A 15,230-nucleotide genomic window follows, 5' to 3' on the forward strand; every position below is an offset into this window, starting at 1 on the left:
TAAATATTGAATATGGATTTAAGCAAAAACTATGAAATAAGTAATTGGGCAGATGGACATAGGATTAGAGAAGGATGGTTATATTATGGCATGAGAACTAAGTTATAAAGCTAACTCTTCATTTTCCATAGTAGGAAATCCATAGAAAATGTGTAAAATTGAAAAAACTCAAGAAATAATCCTATAAATCATCTTGTATAGGAATGTGAAGAAACAGCTTAGTGTTGACACTGGAATATGGAATAGGATAAAAGTGGAGAGGCATGAGGCATGGAAATTGCTGGTTTCTCCAATAAACTTTGTAATACTGTTTGGCTTTTAAAAACTATGTACATATGTTCTTCTTTAAATTTTTATTTAAATTTTTCATTATAGGGTAGGTCAAAAAATTAAGATGTCTTAAAATCAATTTTTATATATAATGTTTAGTATTTGGGCTGGAAGGAATGTTGGCCTTTTAGGGAAAAATTAATAGTGACTATATAATTTTCATATAAAGTATAACCAAGAATATTTTTCTTTGTGTATTCTTAAATTATATGGTAGGATTGTCTCATCTACACTGATTAATTAATGCCAGCACCAAGGATGCCTCTCAGATGTTTATCTGCAGCCCAGAACTCTGAGCTCCAGGTCCATATATCCCAGCTCCCTCTGTGATATCACTGTTTTGAATTTGTAAAGGTACCCTAGACTCAGTATGTTCAAAACTAAACTTTATTTTGTTTTCTTGGACCTTTTCTAGTTTGTTCCTTAGTTTATAGATGGGACCACCATCTGAACAAATAAGAAAGCAACCTTTACCCCTCCTTCTTTACCCCAATATCTAATCCACCTCCAAGTTCTATTAAATTTTACTTCCTAATTATCCCTTCAGTTTTTCCTTCTACTCAGTGTCCATTGCTATCTCTACGATTACAAGGTATTAACTATTTCTTAGCTAGTTCAGTTCAGTTCAGTCGCGTCCAACTTTGCGACCCCATGGACCGCAGCATGCCAGGACTCCTTGTCCATCACCAACTCCCAGAGCTTACTCAAACTCATATCCATTGAGTCAGTGATGCCATCCAGCCATTTCCTCCTCTGTCGTCCCCTTCTCCTCCTGCCTTCTTAGCTAGCCTAAAGCATTTTTCTAACTGGTCTCATCTTTTGCCATTTTCTCCATACTGTAGCCGTTCTTCACACATACATGATTTCTTGATCATGTCACCTTTCCTGCCTCTGAGCTTAAATCTTTCAGTCTCTTCTCATTACCCTGAGAATAAACCTCCAAATTTTAATGGCCTGTAAAGGCACTGTATGATTTGGCTCTTACCTTTTTCTTGCTGCTGCTATCTGTAGTTTTTCCTAATATACTCCCTTGTAGTCTGTTTTTGAATGATGTGAAAGGGATGAAAAACATTATTGTGTCAGCAATGAGATCAGCTGAGATAGCAGTCAGCAGATCTGGTAGCAGAAGGCAGACAAAAGATAAAATTGTGGGCAAGTTAAAATAGTTACCTAAATTATTAGTTTGTTTTGATGTGTCTTTAATCCAGGAATTTCTGTGACCTGGAGAGCAAGGGTATGGACTCTAATACTTGTATCTCCAGCATGGTTATCTGCTGCCTACTAGGCACTCCTTAAATTTGTGGATTGTGAATGGATGATGATAGTCCAATTTTAAATATCCAGGTACCTCATAAATGCTCAAATTTTGTTCAGAACTGTAAGTCCTGTTGCATTTCTTTGTTGTTGTTTTTTGATCTGGAGGCTATGGTCGCTTCTTGGGAGTACAGTTAACAGTTACATGTGTTAAACTACTATTACAGTCCTGGAAAAATTCACCATAGTAAACGGTAGTGAAAATGAAGACTTGATAATTATCATAACATGAAGTCTGAGTGAGCCATTAACTGATACTTAGTACTCTGCACTGTCATAATATTGAGAGGTTAGAAATAAGTTGCTTACATACTCTAGGAAAGGAAATAACATGGCACATCTTGTAAATCTTTCCAGTATACTTACTGTTGGGTTTGTAGTGCTGTATATACTCTGCTGGGCTTGCCAGGTGCCTCAGTGGTAAAGAATCCTCCTGCCAATGCAGGAGACACAGGTTCAATCCCTGGGTCAGGAAGATCCTCTGGCGGAGGAAATGGTAATCCACTCCAGTATTCTTGCCTGGAAAATTCCATGGACAAGGAGTCTGGCAGGTACAGTCCATGCGGTGGCAGTCAGACACAACTTCGCGACGGAGCACGGCACACAGCAGCACGTATACTCCGCTGCTGTTTAAGATCATTGAGAACTTACTCCTCCCAGATTATTTGAGCTGGCAGCAGGTTAGATGCTAAAACTTTGCCCCTATTGTTAGAAGCATTCCTGTAAAGCATGATTTCTTTATTCTTTTCTCAGAAGAGCAGTCATTTTGCATCTTAACCTTAGAAAATGCATTTCTATTTATTATTAGAAATAATTTTCCAGATTAAATTGTAAGGTATTTCTTGGTTTTCCTTTCAAAATTAAATAAATACCTGTTTGTTTCAATAGTGTGTTTAATTGTAAAGCTTATCACTCACCCACAAGGCTACATTTAAAAATAGTTATCTTGCCTTGTTCTTAAAGTTTACTTTTGCTGGATGCAGAATATGGGTTAATGTTTCTTTTCCCGTTCAGCACTTGAATTTTGTCTTTTCAGTATCTTCTGGCCTACACTGTTTTTGATGAGAAGTCAGCCTTCATATAAATTGTTGTTGCCTTTTTTTTTATTTCTTTGATTGCTTTCAGGATTTTCTTTTTCTTTGGTTTTCAGCACTGTGACTATTATGCCTATGTGTGATTTCTCTGGCTTTTCCTTTTTAAGACTTCCTGATCTTCTTAATCAAGATCTTTTTGCTTGTTTGTTGTGTTTAAAGCAGACTCTGACCAGTTTTATTATAGAAAATTTTTCCATGATTTACTTTTCACTGATCTGTTTTGGCATGCTTCTAATGATACCAAGTCAGCTGGATCAGTGATAGCCATGGTGCGTATTCTGGTATTTCCCACACCCTGTGCCCAATTCAACATCATTGCCACTGCAGATGGATACCAGTTCTGGCCGACATGGCGTAATTCTCTTGTTTCAGATTTCTTCAACCTGGGCAGCTGTTGATGAGGATGACCAGTTTCACATTGCCTCGTCTTACCATTGTCAGAGCCTGCATGTACCCCAACATGTGCTTGCCACTTTTCATAAGGAGTTGGAATCTTGGGTTGATATAGAGTCTAGAGTTGAGTGATCTAGGTAACTTCATTGTCTTCCTTGTGACCACAACCTTCCTGCTTTAGGTGTGGGATCGCTCCGAACCAAGAGCAACCTCCGAGATGGCCAGGGAGCCTGTCAAGTTCTTCTTGATGTGTAAATTTAGATCTTTTACTAACTTGGGGAAATTTTTAGACACTGTGTCATTACATACTTTTTTCTATCTCATTCTCTGCCCCTTTTCCTTCTGGAATTCCAGTTACAGGTATGTTAAGAGTTACTGATTCTTTCTCACAGGTCCCTGAGGTAGGTTCATTTCCCTGCCTCAGTCATTTTTTTTTCTCCATCCTTCAGATTCTAATGATTTCTATTGCTGTGTCTTCAAGTTCACTGACTCTTTTGTCATTTCCAATTTGTGATTACCTAGCCAGTGAATTTTATTTCAGACATTTTATTTTTTACTTCTTGAGTTTGCATTTCTTTTATAGTTTTGTTTTGTTTTTCTTCTTTGACTGAGAAATCCAAGCATATTGGCCCTTACATTCCTGAACATAGTTAAAATAGCTGCTTTAAAATCCTTATGTGCTAATTCTAGCATCTGGGTCATCTTGGGCTTGGTCTCCCTCAGTTGCCTTTCTCTTGACAATGGGTCAGTTTTTCCTGTTTCTTATGTGTAATAATTTTAGATTATAACTTGGATGTTATGAATGACACATTGTAGAGACTTAAGTCTATTGTGTTCCTTTAGAATGTGTTGATGTTTGGTTAGTGGTTTGCATGCTTGCTTGTTTGTTTTAGTAGGCAGTTAACTTGGCTGAACGTAAACTACAAACTGAAACCTCAGTTCTGTTACTTTAACCTTAGCCTGATTGCTTGGAATCTCAAGTTGATATAGTTTGGGAACCAGAGATATGTGTAGATATTATACACAGAAATCAGTGTTTCTCTCCTTTCGGTGATTTACTCGCTAGGTTTTCAGCTGTTGTGGTCACGCCAAAATCTGTCCTTTGGTTCATTAAGCAAATTAGACTGAAGATTTACTTGTTTGTGCAAGCTTTTGCTGCTCAAAAACAACTGGGATGTGCTCTCTGGCTAAAAACCATTTGAAAAGTGGAAAGTCACCCCATGTTGTCTACTTCTTCCGACTACTGCCTTGCTCTCCTCCTCCCAGACCCCAGTGCCACCACTCCCACTTTGCTGTTTCTGCCTTCACGCTCTTTATATTTTGTCCAGTTACAGAAGTTATTCATGAGAGCATTAGTCCAGTAGGAGCTACTTTGCCATTTCAGGAAGTGGAATCCCTAAAATACAATTGTGCGTTTAAACAATTTTCTTGTTAGTATACTTGATAGTCATATAAGAGTTTTTTCAAAGAACTTCAGAGATTTCTGTATATGTATTAATAATAGAATGAGTTGAAATTTATTTTCAACCTCTTTCAAATAAGAAAGGTTGTCCTGAATTAGACTGAGGATTTATTTATTGGCCTCTCCTTCAAATTATAATTTCCAAATCTGGATTACTTGAAATGCATTTTAGAAGCAAAATACATGAATAAACCATACAGTAAAACCTTTATTTCATCCAACAAATGTTACATCTTGGACCTACGTCCTGGGAATACAGCTGTAAACTTCAAAGTTCTTGATCCTGTGGAGCTAACGCTTTAAGGATAGGCAGGTAGGTAGGTAGGTAGATATGTCAGTATTGATAAAAATGCTATGAAGTAAAAGCAAGGTATGAAGATGTGATAGGGAGGGAGAGGAGAGAAATGTGGCAATATTTTAGGTAGAGAGATTGGTCAAGGAAGCAGTCTGATCAGAGATCTTAGTGAAGTGTGAGAGAGAGAGGGAGGCATGCAAATATCTGAGGGGAAAGGATTCCAAGCAAAAGGGGCCACAAGTCTAAAAGCCCCAAGGGAGGAATGAAGTTAGCTTCTCTTTGAGAGATAACCAAGTGTGAGGGAAATCAGTGTGGAACTGTGGGAACAAAGACATTGCTAGGAGATGAAGTCCCAGGTGGTAGTTAGAAAGGGGTCTTGTGTTACAGGATTTTGTGCTGGGGAAATGATTGTTCTGATTTACTTTTCACAAGGATCATTCTGTTAGTAGAGTAAGAGGTAGGGGTGGAGCAAAGAGTTAAGCAGGGTGGAGACCTTGGCAGTAGCAGTCTAGGTGAACTGTAATCATGGCTTGAATAAGAGCAGTAATAGAGGTGGGAAAATGTGATCAGATTCAGAATAATTCTTTTGCAGATAACAGCCAGCAAAACTTGATGATGGATTAGATATGGCATGTGAGAAGGACCAACTGAATGACTGATGGTACCATATATGGAGATGAAAGAGACTGGGAAAGATTTGGTTTGGGTGGGGGAAATTAAGAGTTCAATTTTGGACATACCAAATTTGAAGTGAATTTTAGATATCCAGAAGTAGATGTGAAGAAAGCAGCTGGTCATGTAGCCTGGAACTCAAGGGAGAGAGAGCTCCCTTGGAGTTGGACAGAGAGATTTGCAAAGCCTCTGTTTAAAGTAGTGTGTTTGGTTGAGATTACCTTGACGAGGAACGTAGGTGTAATCGAAAAGAAACCCTGGGTCTGAACTGCATAACTCACCGATGTTTAGATGTCCAGAGGAGGATCTGACAAAACTGACAAGGAACTGCCAATGGGTGGGTGGAAATCCAGAAGAGTATAAATCTCAGAAGCCAAGTGAAGAAATTGTCTGGAGAATGAGGGAGTGGTTGACTGGTTTATAAACTGAAGAGAGATTAGTGAGATGAGGGCTGAGAAGTGATTGTTAAGTTTAACAGTCTGAAGATCCTGGACAACTTTGATTAGTAGTTTCAGTGGAGAAAAACTTTGAAAACCTGACTTGGTAGATTTTAAAGTGATAAGAGGGAGGAAATGAAGACAAAGTATAAACCATCCTTTCAAGGAGTTTAGCCTGAAAGAGGAAATGGGCAGATAAATGAGTTGATAGCTGGAGTGAAGTCCAGAGAGAATTTCTCAAGATCAGCAATGCTATAGCATGTTTACTGTCCCTTATATTATATTTAAATATCATTTACTAATTTCCGGTACTTTCTTTTCTCTTGCAACCCATTTGTAGAAATATTACACTGGGTGCTAAAATATTGTGTGTGTGTGTGTGTGTTGGAAATAGATTTGGGAAATCTGTAATGCAAATAATTTGGTTTGGTAGTGCTTTTACCTAGGAGATGTAACTAAGCTGAAGTCACAGACAAAAGAATTAGGGGAAAATTAACCAAATGATGATAAAAAAATTTGAAAGTCTTTACCAAACATGATATCTAAATGAGCTTTTATTCTATTGAGGATTCAGGAGTTCTTTCATAACTAAATTTACTCAAAAGTGTTTTAATATCTACTGTTACGCTGAAAACTGTCTACAGAGTGCTAGGTGTGCAATAAGGACATGAGAGACTAATTTCTGTATTCATGGAGTTTATAGACTTGTATTTAAGCTTACGGAAAAGAGAAATATTACAGATAAGAAATTTGTTTTAAAGAGATTGTCTTATTGTTAAATTTATTCTAAAATGAATTGCATTTTAACTATTGTGCAAATAGTGTGATTTTAAATATTTTAATATGTTATATAGGTTTAATATATTTATATGCTATTTATATCCCACAGAGGCTTTAAGATTAAACGTGGTTTATGTTAAGAATATTAGGGATATAAATAAATTTGGTATTTCTCAACTTGGGCCATACATTAGAATCACTTGGGGAGCTTTTAAAAATCCATATGCCCATGTTGCTCCCAGCCAATCAAATCAGAACCTCTGGGGTTGGGGCTCAAGTATTAGTATTTTAAAATACTGATTTAATAGAGACAGAAGGAATAAAATGCTACCAAGCCCCTGAGAATGAATTGATTACACATTTAAGGATTAAGTACATCTGAAAATTAAGACAAAATATCAAATGTTTTTGATTTACAGATCATTTTTTAGATAAAGCATGCAAAGCTATTTGTAGAACCAAACTTTTTTAGGATCCAAAGTTTAAAAAATTTTAGTAGAATAAATAAGATTACTCACCTTAGGCTGTCCTCTGATAATTAAGAAAAAAATCAGTGATGTTACTCATTTTTTCCCTTTTAAAACAAACTTGACGATAATTTCTTATTTGAATGCCTTTAGACACATCTATTATAAAGCATACACAAATACATAGGAATTAGAAAATTTTAAAGTTTGCCATCAGTAGTTATAAACTGAAAAGACAGTATAACTATACTGGAAACATTATAAGACTAAAGATGTTTATAATTTATACTAAATGTTAGATACTAAAGCACATACCCTTTTGTACTGAAATTTTAAATCCATGATAATATTAATTCTGTAACAGTTCTCATTAAAATTTTTTTTCTTTCTTTCACAGAAAATGCTTGGACAGAAGAGATGAGTACTATTTCCACTAAGGCCTAGAATTGCCTATTGTACAAATAGTCCTGATCAGGCAATATACGAATGGCCCAAGGAAGCCACCAAATTGATTTTCAGGTTTTGCATGACCTGCGACAAAAATTCCCTGAAGTACCTGAAGTTGTTGTATCCAGGTGCATGTTACAGGTCAGTGTTTAATGATTTCTGAATTTATTAATACAACTTGGTATTTTTTTAAACATTGGAAGAAAACACTTTTATCTGTTTTGGCATTAGTGCAGTGTGATGGAGAGATGAGCTTTGATGTCTGATAGTCATTTGGCCTTTAGCAGGTTCTAGGCTCTCTGTTTCCCATCTGTCATATGAATAATACCTGCCTTGTAAAGTAGATGTGAGGATTAAGTGAGATCTTATATAAAGCATTAAAAACTTCCAGGTCTTCCACTTCATATGAAAATGAGAAAATCATTAAATAAGGAATCAGGAAACTTGGGATCTAATTCTAAATGGCACCCTAAGCATATTTGACAAGTAATATGCCTTCTTTTGTCCTTTAGTTTTCTTATCTGTAAAATGGAGACAATGCCTGAAGCCCCAATTCTAAAGAAAAAAGTTTATTTGTTTTAATTTAATCTGTAAGTTTTCCATTTAATATCACTCTCTAATACATTTTTAGATTTTTCTTAGTACATACAATTTTAGAAATACATAATTCTAAATATTTCATGATAGTGTACCTTCTCATTTGATTAAACTGGAAATCTTTCTGTCAAGAACAGTTTTTCAGCTTGTTCAAATGGAGATTAAAAAAAGGTGATTGGGGCTCAGACATATTTACTCCTGTTGAATGATTTTTAAAGTTTTAAATTATATGAAACTTAGAAAGGCTCAATATCTGTATTTGATTTCAAGTAACTCCATTTTGTTCACACTCTGTCACCTGTTCTCTGCACACTTAATTAGTCTGCCACCTTTAGTCTAGCCCAGTTTTGGTCTTTCCAGTCTATCCTTCTCACTTCTGCTAGAAATGTCCTTTTAAATTCAGATTGTATCATATATTTACCTGCTTAAAAGCCCCATGGTTGTTACCTATACCCTTCAGAGTAAAGCTGATAAATCTTGATGAGGACGTACTAGATCTGTGATCTAAAATCCTGCCTTCTGCAGCATGACCTCTTGCCTAGTCCTTCCTCCCCCACGCCCTTTGCCATAATCATCCTCAGCTAGTTGGAATTCTCCAAATATGTGTGGCTCTTTCTGTGGTACATTATTTAATAGCATATGTTTTGAGTTAATAGTACTGTATTGTATATTTGAAATTTGCTAAAAGAGCAGATCTTGAGTATTCTTACTGCAAAAAAAAAAAGGGAAGAAAGAAAAAATTGGCAGTGTGGAGTAGTAGGTGTGTTAATTGTGGTAATCATTTCACAACATATATGTATATTAAATCCTCCTACTGTAACCTTTAAAAAGAATCATGTTGTCCAACCTAAATATATACAGTTTTTATTTATCCATCATACCTCAGGTAAAGCTAAGGGAAATAAATTAAAAATTTTAATAATAACAAATAGCATATGTTTTATGAGTAAGAGAGACTTGAGTTCAATATTTAACAGTTAATAGAAGCAATTGAATTAACGTCTCTGACCCTCATTTTCCTCAAGTATACAATGGAAACTTTAAAAAAGACTTCACAGAGAATTAAATGTGATAATGCAGGAAAGCAGCTAGTAGGATAACTGATTCATAATGAGTGCTCAAGTAATGTTAGCAACCAATATGAATAACAGTAATAATAGTGGAAGGCCTATAATGAATATTTGGTGAGTGAATTAGTAGTCCATATTTGTTGATATCAGATGTGTAATGAAAATGAAAGAGGAAGGAAGGGTAATAAAAATGGAGTCAGAAACTAAAGAAAGTCTTAAAAGGAGCAGCAACAGTGAGGGGACGGTATCTTCTCCTACAACTCAGGTTCAGGTCAGTTCAGTTCAGTCGCTTAGTCATGTTCAACTCTTTGCAGCCCCATGGACTGCAGCATACCTGGCCTCCCTGTCCATCACCAACTCCCATAGTTTACTCAAACTCATGTCCATTGAGTCGGTGATACCATCCAACCATCTCATTCTCTGTCATCCCCTTCTCCTCCTGACTTCAGTATTTCCCAGCATCAGGGCTTTTCCAATGAGTCAGTTCTTCGTATCAGGTGGCCAAAGTATTGGAGTTTCAGCTTCAGCATCAGTCCTTCCAATGAATATTCAGGACTGATTTACTTTAGGATGGACTGGTTGGATCTCCTTATAGTCCAAGGGACTCAAGAGTCTTCTCCAAAACCACAGTTCAAAAGCATCAATTCTTTGGCGCTCAGCTTTCTTTATAGTCCAACTCTCACATCCATACATGACTACTGGAAAAACCATAGCTTTGACTAGATGGACCTTTGTTGGCAAAGTAACGTCTCTGCTTTTTAATATGCTGTCTAAGTTGGTCATAACTTTTCTTCCAAGGAGCAAGCATCTTTTTAATTTCATGGCTGCAGCCACTACCTGCAGTGATTTTGGAGCCCAAGAAAATAAAGTGAGCCACTGTTTCCACTGTTTCCCTATCTATTTGCCATGAAGTGATGGGACCTGATGCCATGATCTTAGTTTTCTGAATGTTGAGCTTTAAGCCAACTTTTTCACTCTCCTCTTTCACTTTCATCAAGAGGCTCCTTAGTTCTTCTTTGCTTTCTGCCATAAGGGTGGTGTCATCTGCATATCTGAGGTTATTGATATTTCTCCCGGCAGTCTTGATTCCAGCTTGTGCTTCATCCAGCCCAGCGTTTCTTATGATGTACTCTGCATATATAAGTTAAATAACCAGGGTGACCATTTACAGCCTTGACGTACTCCTTTTCATATTTGGAACCAGTGTGTTGTTCCATGTCCAGTTCTAACTGTTGCTTCCTGACTTGCATACAGATTTCTCAGTATTCATGCCTTGAGAACCCCATGAACAGTATGAAAAGGCAAAAAGATAGGACACTCAAAGATGAACTCCCCAGGTCAGTAGGTGCCCAGTATGCTACTGGAGATCAGTGGAGAAATAACTCCAGAAAGAATGAAGAGATGGAGCCAAAGCAAAAACAACACCCAGTTGTGGATGTGACTGGCAGTGGAAGTGAAGTCTAATGCTTTAAAGAGCAGTAGGAACCTGGAACGTTAGGTCCATGAATCAAGGCAAATTGGAAGTGGTCAGACAGGAGTTGGCAAGAGTGAACATAACATTTTAGGAATCAGCAAACTAAAACGGACAGGAATGGATGAATTTAACTCAGATGACCATTCCGTCTTCTACTGTGGGCAAGAATCCGGGATCTTAGAAGAAATGGAGAAGCCATCATAGTCAACAAGAGTGTGAAATGCAGTACTTGGATGCAGTCTCAAAATGACAGAATGATCTCTGTTCGTTTCCAAGGCAAACCATTCAATATCACAGTAATCCAAGTCTACGCCCCAACCAGTAATGCTGACGAAGCTGAAGTTGAACGGTTCTGTGAAGACCTACAAGACCTTCTAGAACTAACACCCAAAAAAGATGTCCTTTTCATTAAGGGGACTGGAATGCAAAAGTAGTAAGTCAAGAAATACCTAGAATAACAGGCAAACTTGGCCTCGGAGTACAGATTGAAGCAGGGCAAAGGCTAATAGAGTTTTGCCAAGAGAACGCACTGGTCATAGCGAACACCCTCTTCCAACAACACAAAAGAAGGCTCTACACATGGACATCACCAGATGGTCAACACCAAAATCAGACTGATTATGTTCTTTGCAGCCAAAGATGGAGAAGCTCTATCCAGTCAGCAAAAACAAGACTGGGAGCTGACTGTGGCTCAGATCAGGAACTTCTTATTGCCAAATCCAGACTTAAATTGAAGAAAGGAGGGAAAACCACTAGACCATTCAGGTATGACCTAAATCAAATCCCTTATGATTATACAGTGGAAGTGAGAAATAGATTCAAGGGATTAGATCTGATAGAGTGCCTGAAGAACTATGGATGGAGGTTCATGACATTGTACAGGAGACAGGGATCAGGACTGTCCCCAAGAAAAAAGTGCAAAAAGGCAAATGGTTGTCTGAGGAGGCGTTACAAATAGCTGAGAAAAGAAGTGAAAGGCAAAGGAGGAAAGGAAAGATAGACCCATCTGAATGCAGAGTTCCAAAGAATAGCAAGGAGAGATAAGAAAGCCTTTCTCAGTGATCAATGCAAAGAAATAGAGGAAAACAATAGAATGGGAAAGACTAGAGATCTCTTCAAAAAAATTCTAGATACCAAGGGAACATCTCAAGCAAAGCTGGGCACAATAAAGGACAGAAATGGTGGGGACCTAACAGAAGCAGAAGATATTAAGAAGAGGTGGCAAGAATACACAGAGCTATACAACTCAGGTACCTCTTCCTAATTTTTTAAATCATGTTCTCTAATAAGACTATACTGAGAATGTTCACTGAATCATTGAAAAATAGAAAAATACTATATTCTTCAATAAGATTGTATAAGATTTGCTACTGAAAGAACTGTCTAAAATGTGGAGGAAGGGAGGAGAGAGAAGCTCTTAAAGTATAATCTTCAGGGTGTATTAAGTTAAATAAAATGAAGAGTATATATAGATGTATATAAATACATCTATAAATAAATATACATGTGTATATATATTTGACCCTGTTTGCATGAGGGAATACTGGAAGAATTAAAAACGAAATAAAAGGTGGGTTATCCATGATGGGCAAGAAGGAACAGGCCAGATGAGAGGAGACTTCTCAATGTATATCTTTTAGGAGACTTCTCAATGTATATCTTTTAGTGTTGTTTTGATCTTTGTAAATAAATTGCCTATTTTTTAAAAAGATAAAATAAGTAAACAGGTTTTTAACTACAAGAAAAAAAAGAAAATAAATAATTTAGAATTTCTTTTGGGCATTCAGTAGTGTCAGCTTCAATATGTTAATCTGGTTATATGAAAACAAAACTCTGTGTGACATGCTTCCCAATACCCAGCTCTTTTAAATTGAGTTGATAATCTTTCTGGCCTTCAAACAATATGTCTTCTAGCTGATATAACAAAACTGTGACAAGTGAGGGATGGGGAGGACTCCTCTAGGGATACAACTAGGGTGTGAATCTTCCCAAATTTAGAAAGTTACTTTTAAACTGTCACAGTAGATAAACTACCTCTAGCTGTAGTGTAGAGCTCTTATTTAGTGACAGCCTTTCTTTCGGGAGCTGCTCTCCCTTACTTGGGCTTCCCAGATGGCGCTAGTGGTAAAGAACCTGCCTGCCAGTGAAGGAGACCTAAGACCTGGATTCGATCCCTGTGTTGGGAAGATCCCCTGGAGGAGGAAATGGCAACCCACTCTAGTATTTTTGCCTGGAGAATCTTACGGACAGAGAAGCTTGGTGGTCTGCAGTCCATGGTGTAACAAAGAGTTGAACATCACTGAAGACACTTGCTCCTTGGAAGAAAAGCTATGACAAACCTAGACAGTGTATTAAAAAGCAAAGATACTACTTTAGCAACAAAGATCCTTATAATCACAGCTATGGTTTTTCCAGTAGTCATGTATGGATGTGAGAGTTGAGCCATAGTGAAGGCTGAGCACTGAAGAATTGATGCTTTTGAACTGTGGTGTTAGAGAAGACTCTTGAGAGTCTCTTGGACTGTAAGGAGATCCAACCAGTCCATCCTAAAGGAAATCAACCCTGAATATTCATTGGAAGGACTGATGCTAAAGCTGAAGCTCCAATACTTTGGCCACCTGATGCAAAGAACTGACTCTTTAGAAAAAACCCTGATACTGGGGATGATTGAAGTCAGGAGGAGACAAGGACAAGATGGTTGGATGGCATCACTGGACTCGATGGACATGAGTTTGAACAAGCTCCGGGAGATGGTGAAGGACAGGGAAACCTGGAGTGCTGCAGTCCATGGGTCACAAAGAGTCAGACATGACTGATCGACTGAACAGCAACTCCCTTTCTCAGTTGGGTAGGCTTCTTTGTCTTTTCTCTGAAGACAAGTACATTATCCTCCCTATAATATACTGGTTCACAACTTTTCTAGATAAAAAAATAGTATACAGAATATTAAAAATCAGTAGTTAAAGGATCATGTCACACTGCCACTTTGTATACATGTTCTTAAACATCTTGGGCTTCCCTGGTAGCTCAGATAGTAAAGCATCTGCCTGCAATGCCGAAGATCCGGGTTCAATCCCTGGATCAGGAAGATCCCCTGGAGAAGGAAATGGCAACCCACTCCTGTACTTTTGTCTGGAAAATTCCGTGGACGGAGGAGCCTGGTGGGCTACAGTCCATGGGGTTGCAAAGAGTCGGACACGACTAAGCAACTTCACTTTTCTTTCTTTCTTTCTTAAACATCTTACTTCTTAAGAGAACAGAAGTATCAGTTTTCTGTTCTCTTCTGAGTTTGTTTACTGCTCAGCTGCCTCTTTTTGGAACTACTCACGTCATTTCCTTGGGCTGTGGATTCTCTAAGATAGCTGTGTTTTCAACAGGTGTAATTCATATCTTTAACATTCATATTTGGTAATTAAATCATAACTTAGAATAGTGTACGAATGTTGTGTAGCTGGCACTTTCAGTTTTTTAACTGAAATTTTCACTATTTTTTAATTCTCTTAATATGACAGTTAAATCTGTAAGTTTAAAATCGCTTTTCTTTTCAAAATAATGCATTAAGTATTACTTGTAAGCCTTAGTAGTTAAGTACTAAAGCTGTAATTGAAGTCTTCTCAGATGACCTCCACCCATAAACCTTATCCATAGTCCTATTAAAACACCTACCATTGTGCATTATATTTATTTATGTACACATTAATTTCCTCCACTGGACCATGAGATCCTTAAGACAGCAGTTATATTCCTTTCCACTTGCCTAATGGGATGCTCAGTAAATATTGGTTGAAATGGTGAATGAATCAGTATGAGAAGGATGATTATAGTGCATACTTTGATATTGTCTATGCAAGAAGCTTGGGGGAAAATGAAAGATGAACTGTAAAGAACCATTCAGATTCTCCTGTAATTTTGAAGAGAATGCAGATTTGTATATGTACAAAAAAGCAGTGACTTTCAACCTTTTAAAAACTCACCCCACTTCTTTTGATACACTTAATGGAGTCCTGTACCATTTCCCACTAAAGTAACCAGGGCTTCTTTGAGAAACAGATGATCCTACTTCTGGGATAAGAGCTGTACAAGGTGATCTTGAATGTCTTGTCATATTAGAAAGCAAGGAAGCTATGAAAGGCTACTGGGCTTATGTCTCAGGTACACTGGAGCCAATGTGGAATCTTTCCCACTAGCCTAAAGATAGGATATAATGACCATAAATGACAATTTGACACATATCAAAATGTTAAAGATACAGGAGTTTATCATGATACTGAAAATGTGTCACCTTTGGAAGTTGCTAGGGCACCAATTCATTATTCTAAAAACCAGTAAAGAGGAAGAATTTATTTATCCTGCCTCTTCTGTGCAAAAAGTAATAGTTGAAAAGATCAAATTCTTTGA

The 15,230-nt window shown here is 37.3% G+C and overlaps 1 protein-coding gene across 3 annotated transcripts in view; it reads left to right on the top strand.

Annotated features, from left to right (window-relative positions):
* TAB2 (TGF-beta activated kinase 1 (MAP3K7) binding protein 2) overlaps positions 1 to 15,230 on the top strand; it is an 82,050-nt gene that overhangs the window by 33,026 nt on the left and 33,794 nt on the right. For all 3 annotated transcript variants that reach the window (XM_043887976.1, XM_043887977.1, XM_043887978.1), the window contains one exon: positions 7,642 to 7,832. In XM_043887976.1, the coding sequence (XP_043743911.1) occupies positions 7,731 to 7,832 (102 nt within the window). In that variant the 5' untranslated portion in view covers positions 7,642 to 7,730. The remainder of the gene's footprint in view (positions 1 to 7,641; positions 7,833 to 15,230) is intronic.

The sequence above is a fragment of the Cervus elaphus genome, chromosome 26 (assembly GCF_910594005.1).
Source record: "Cervus elaphus chromosome 26, mCerEla1.1, whole genome shotgun sequence".
In the NCBI taxonomy this organism is placed as follows: Eukaryota; Metazoa; Chordata; class Mammalia; order Artiodactyla; family Cervidae; genus Cervus; species Cervus elaphus.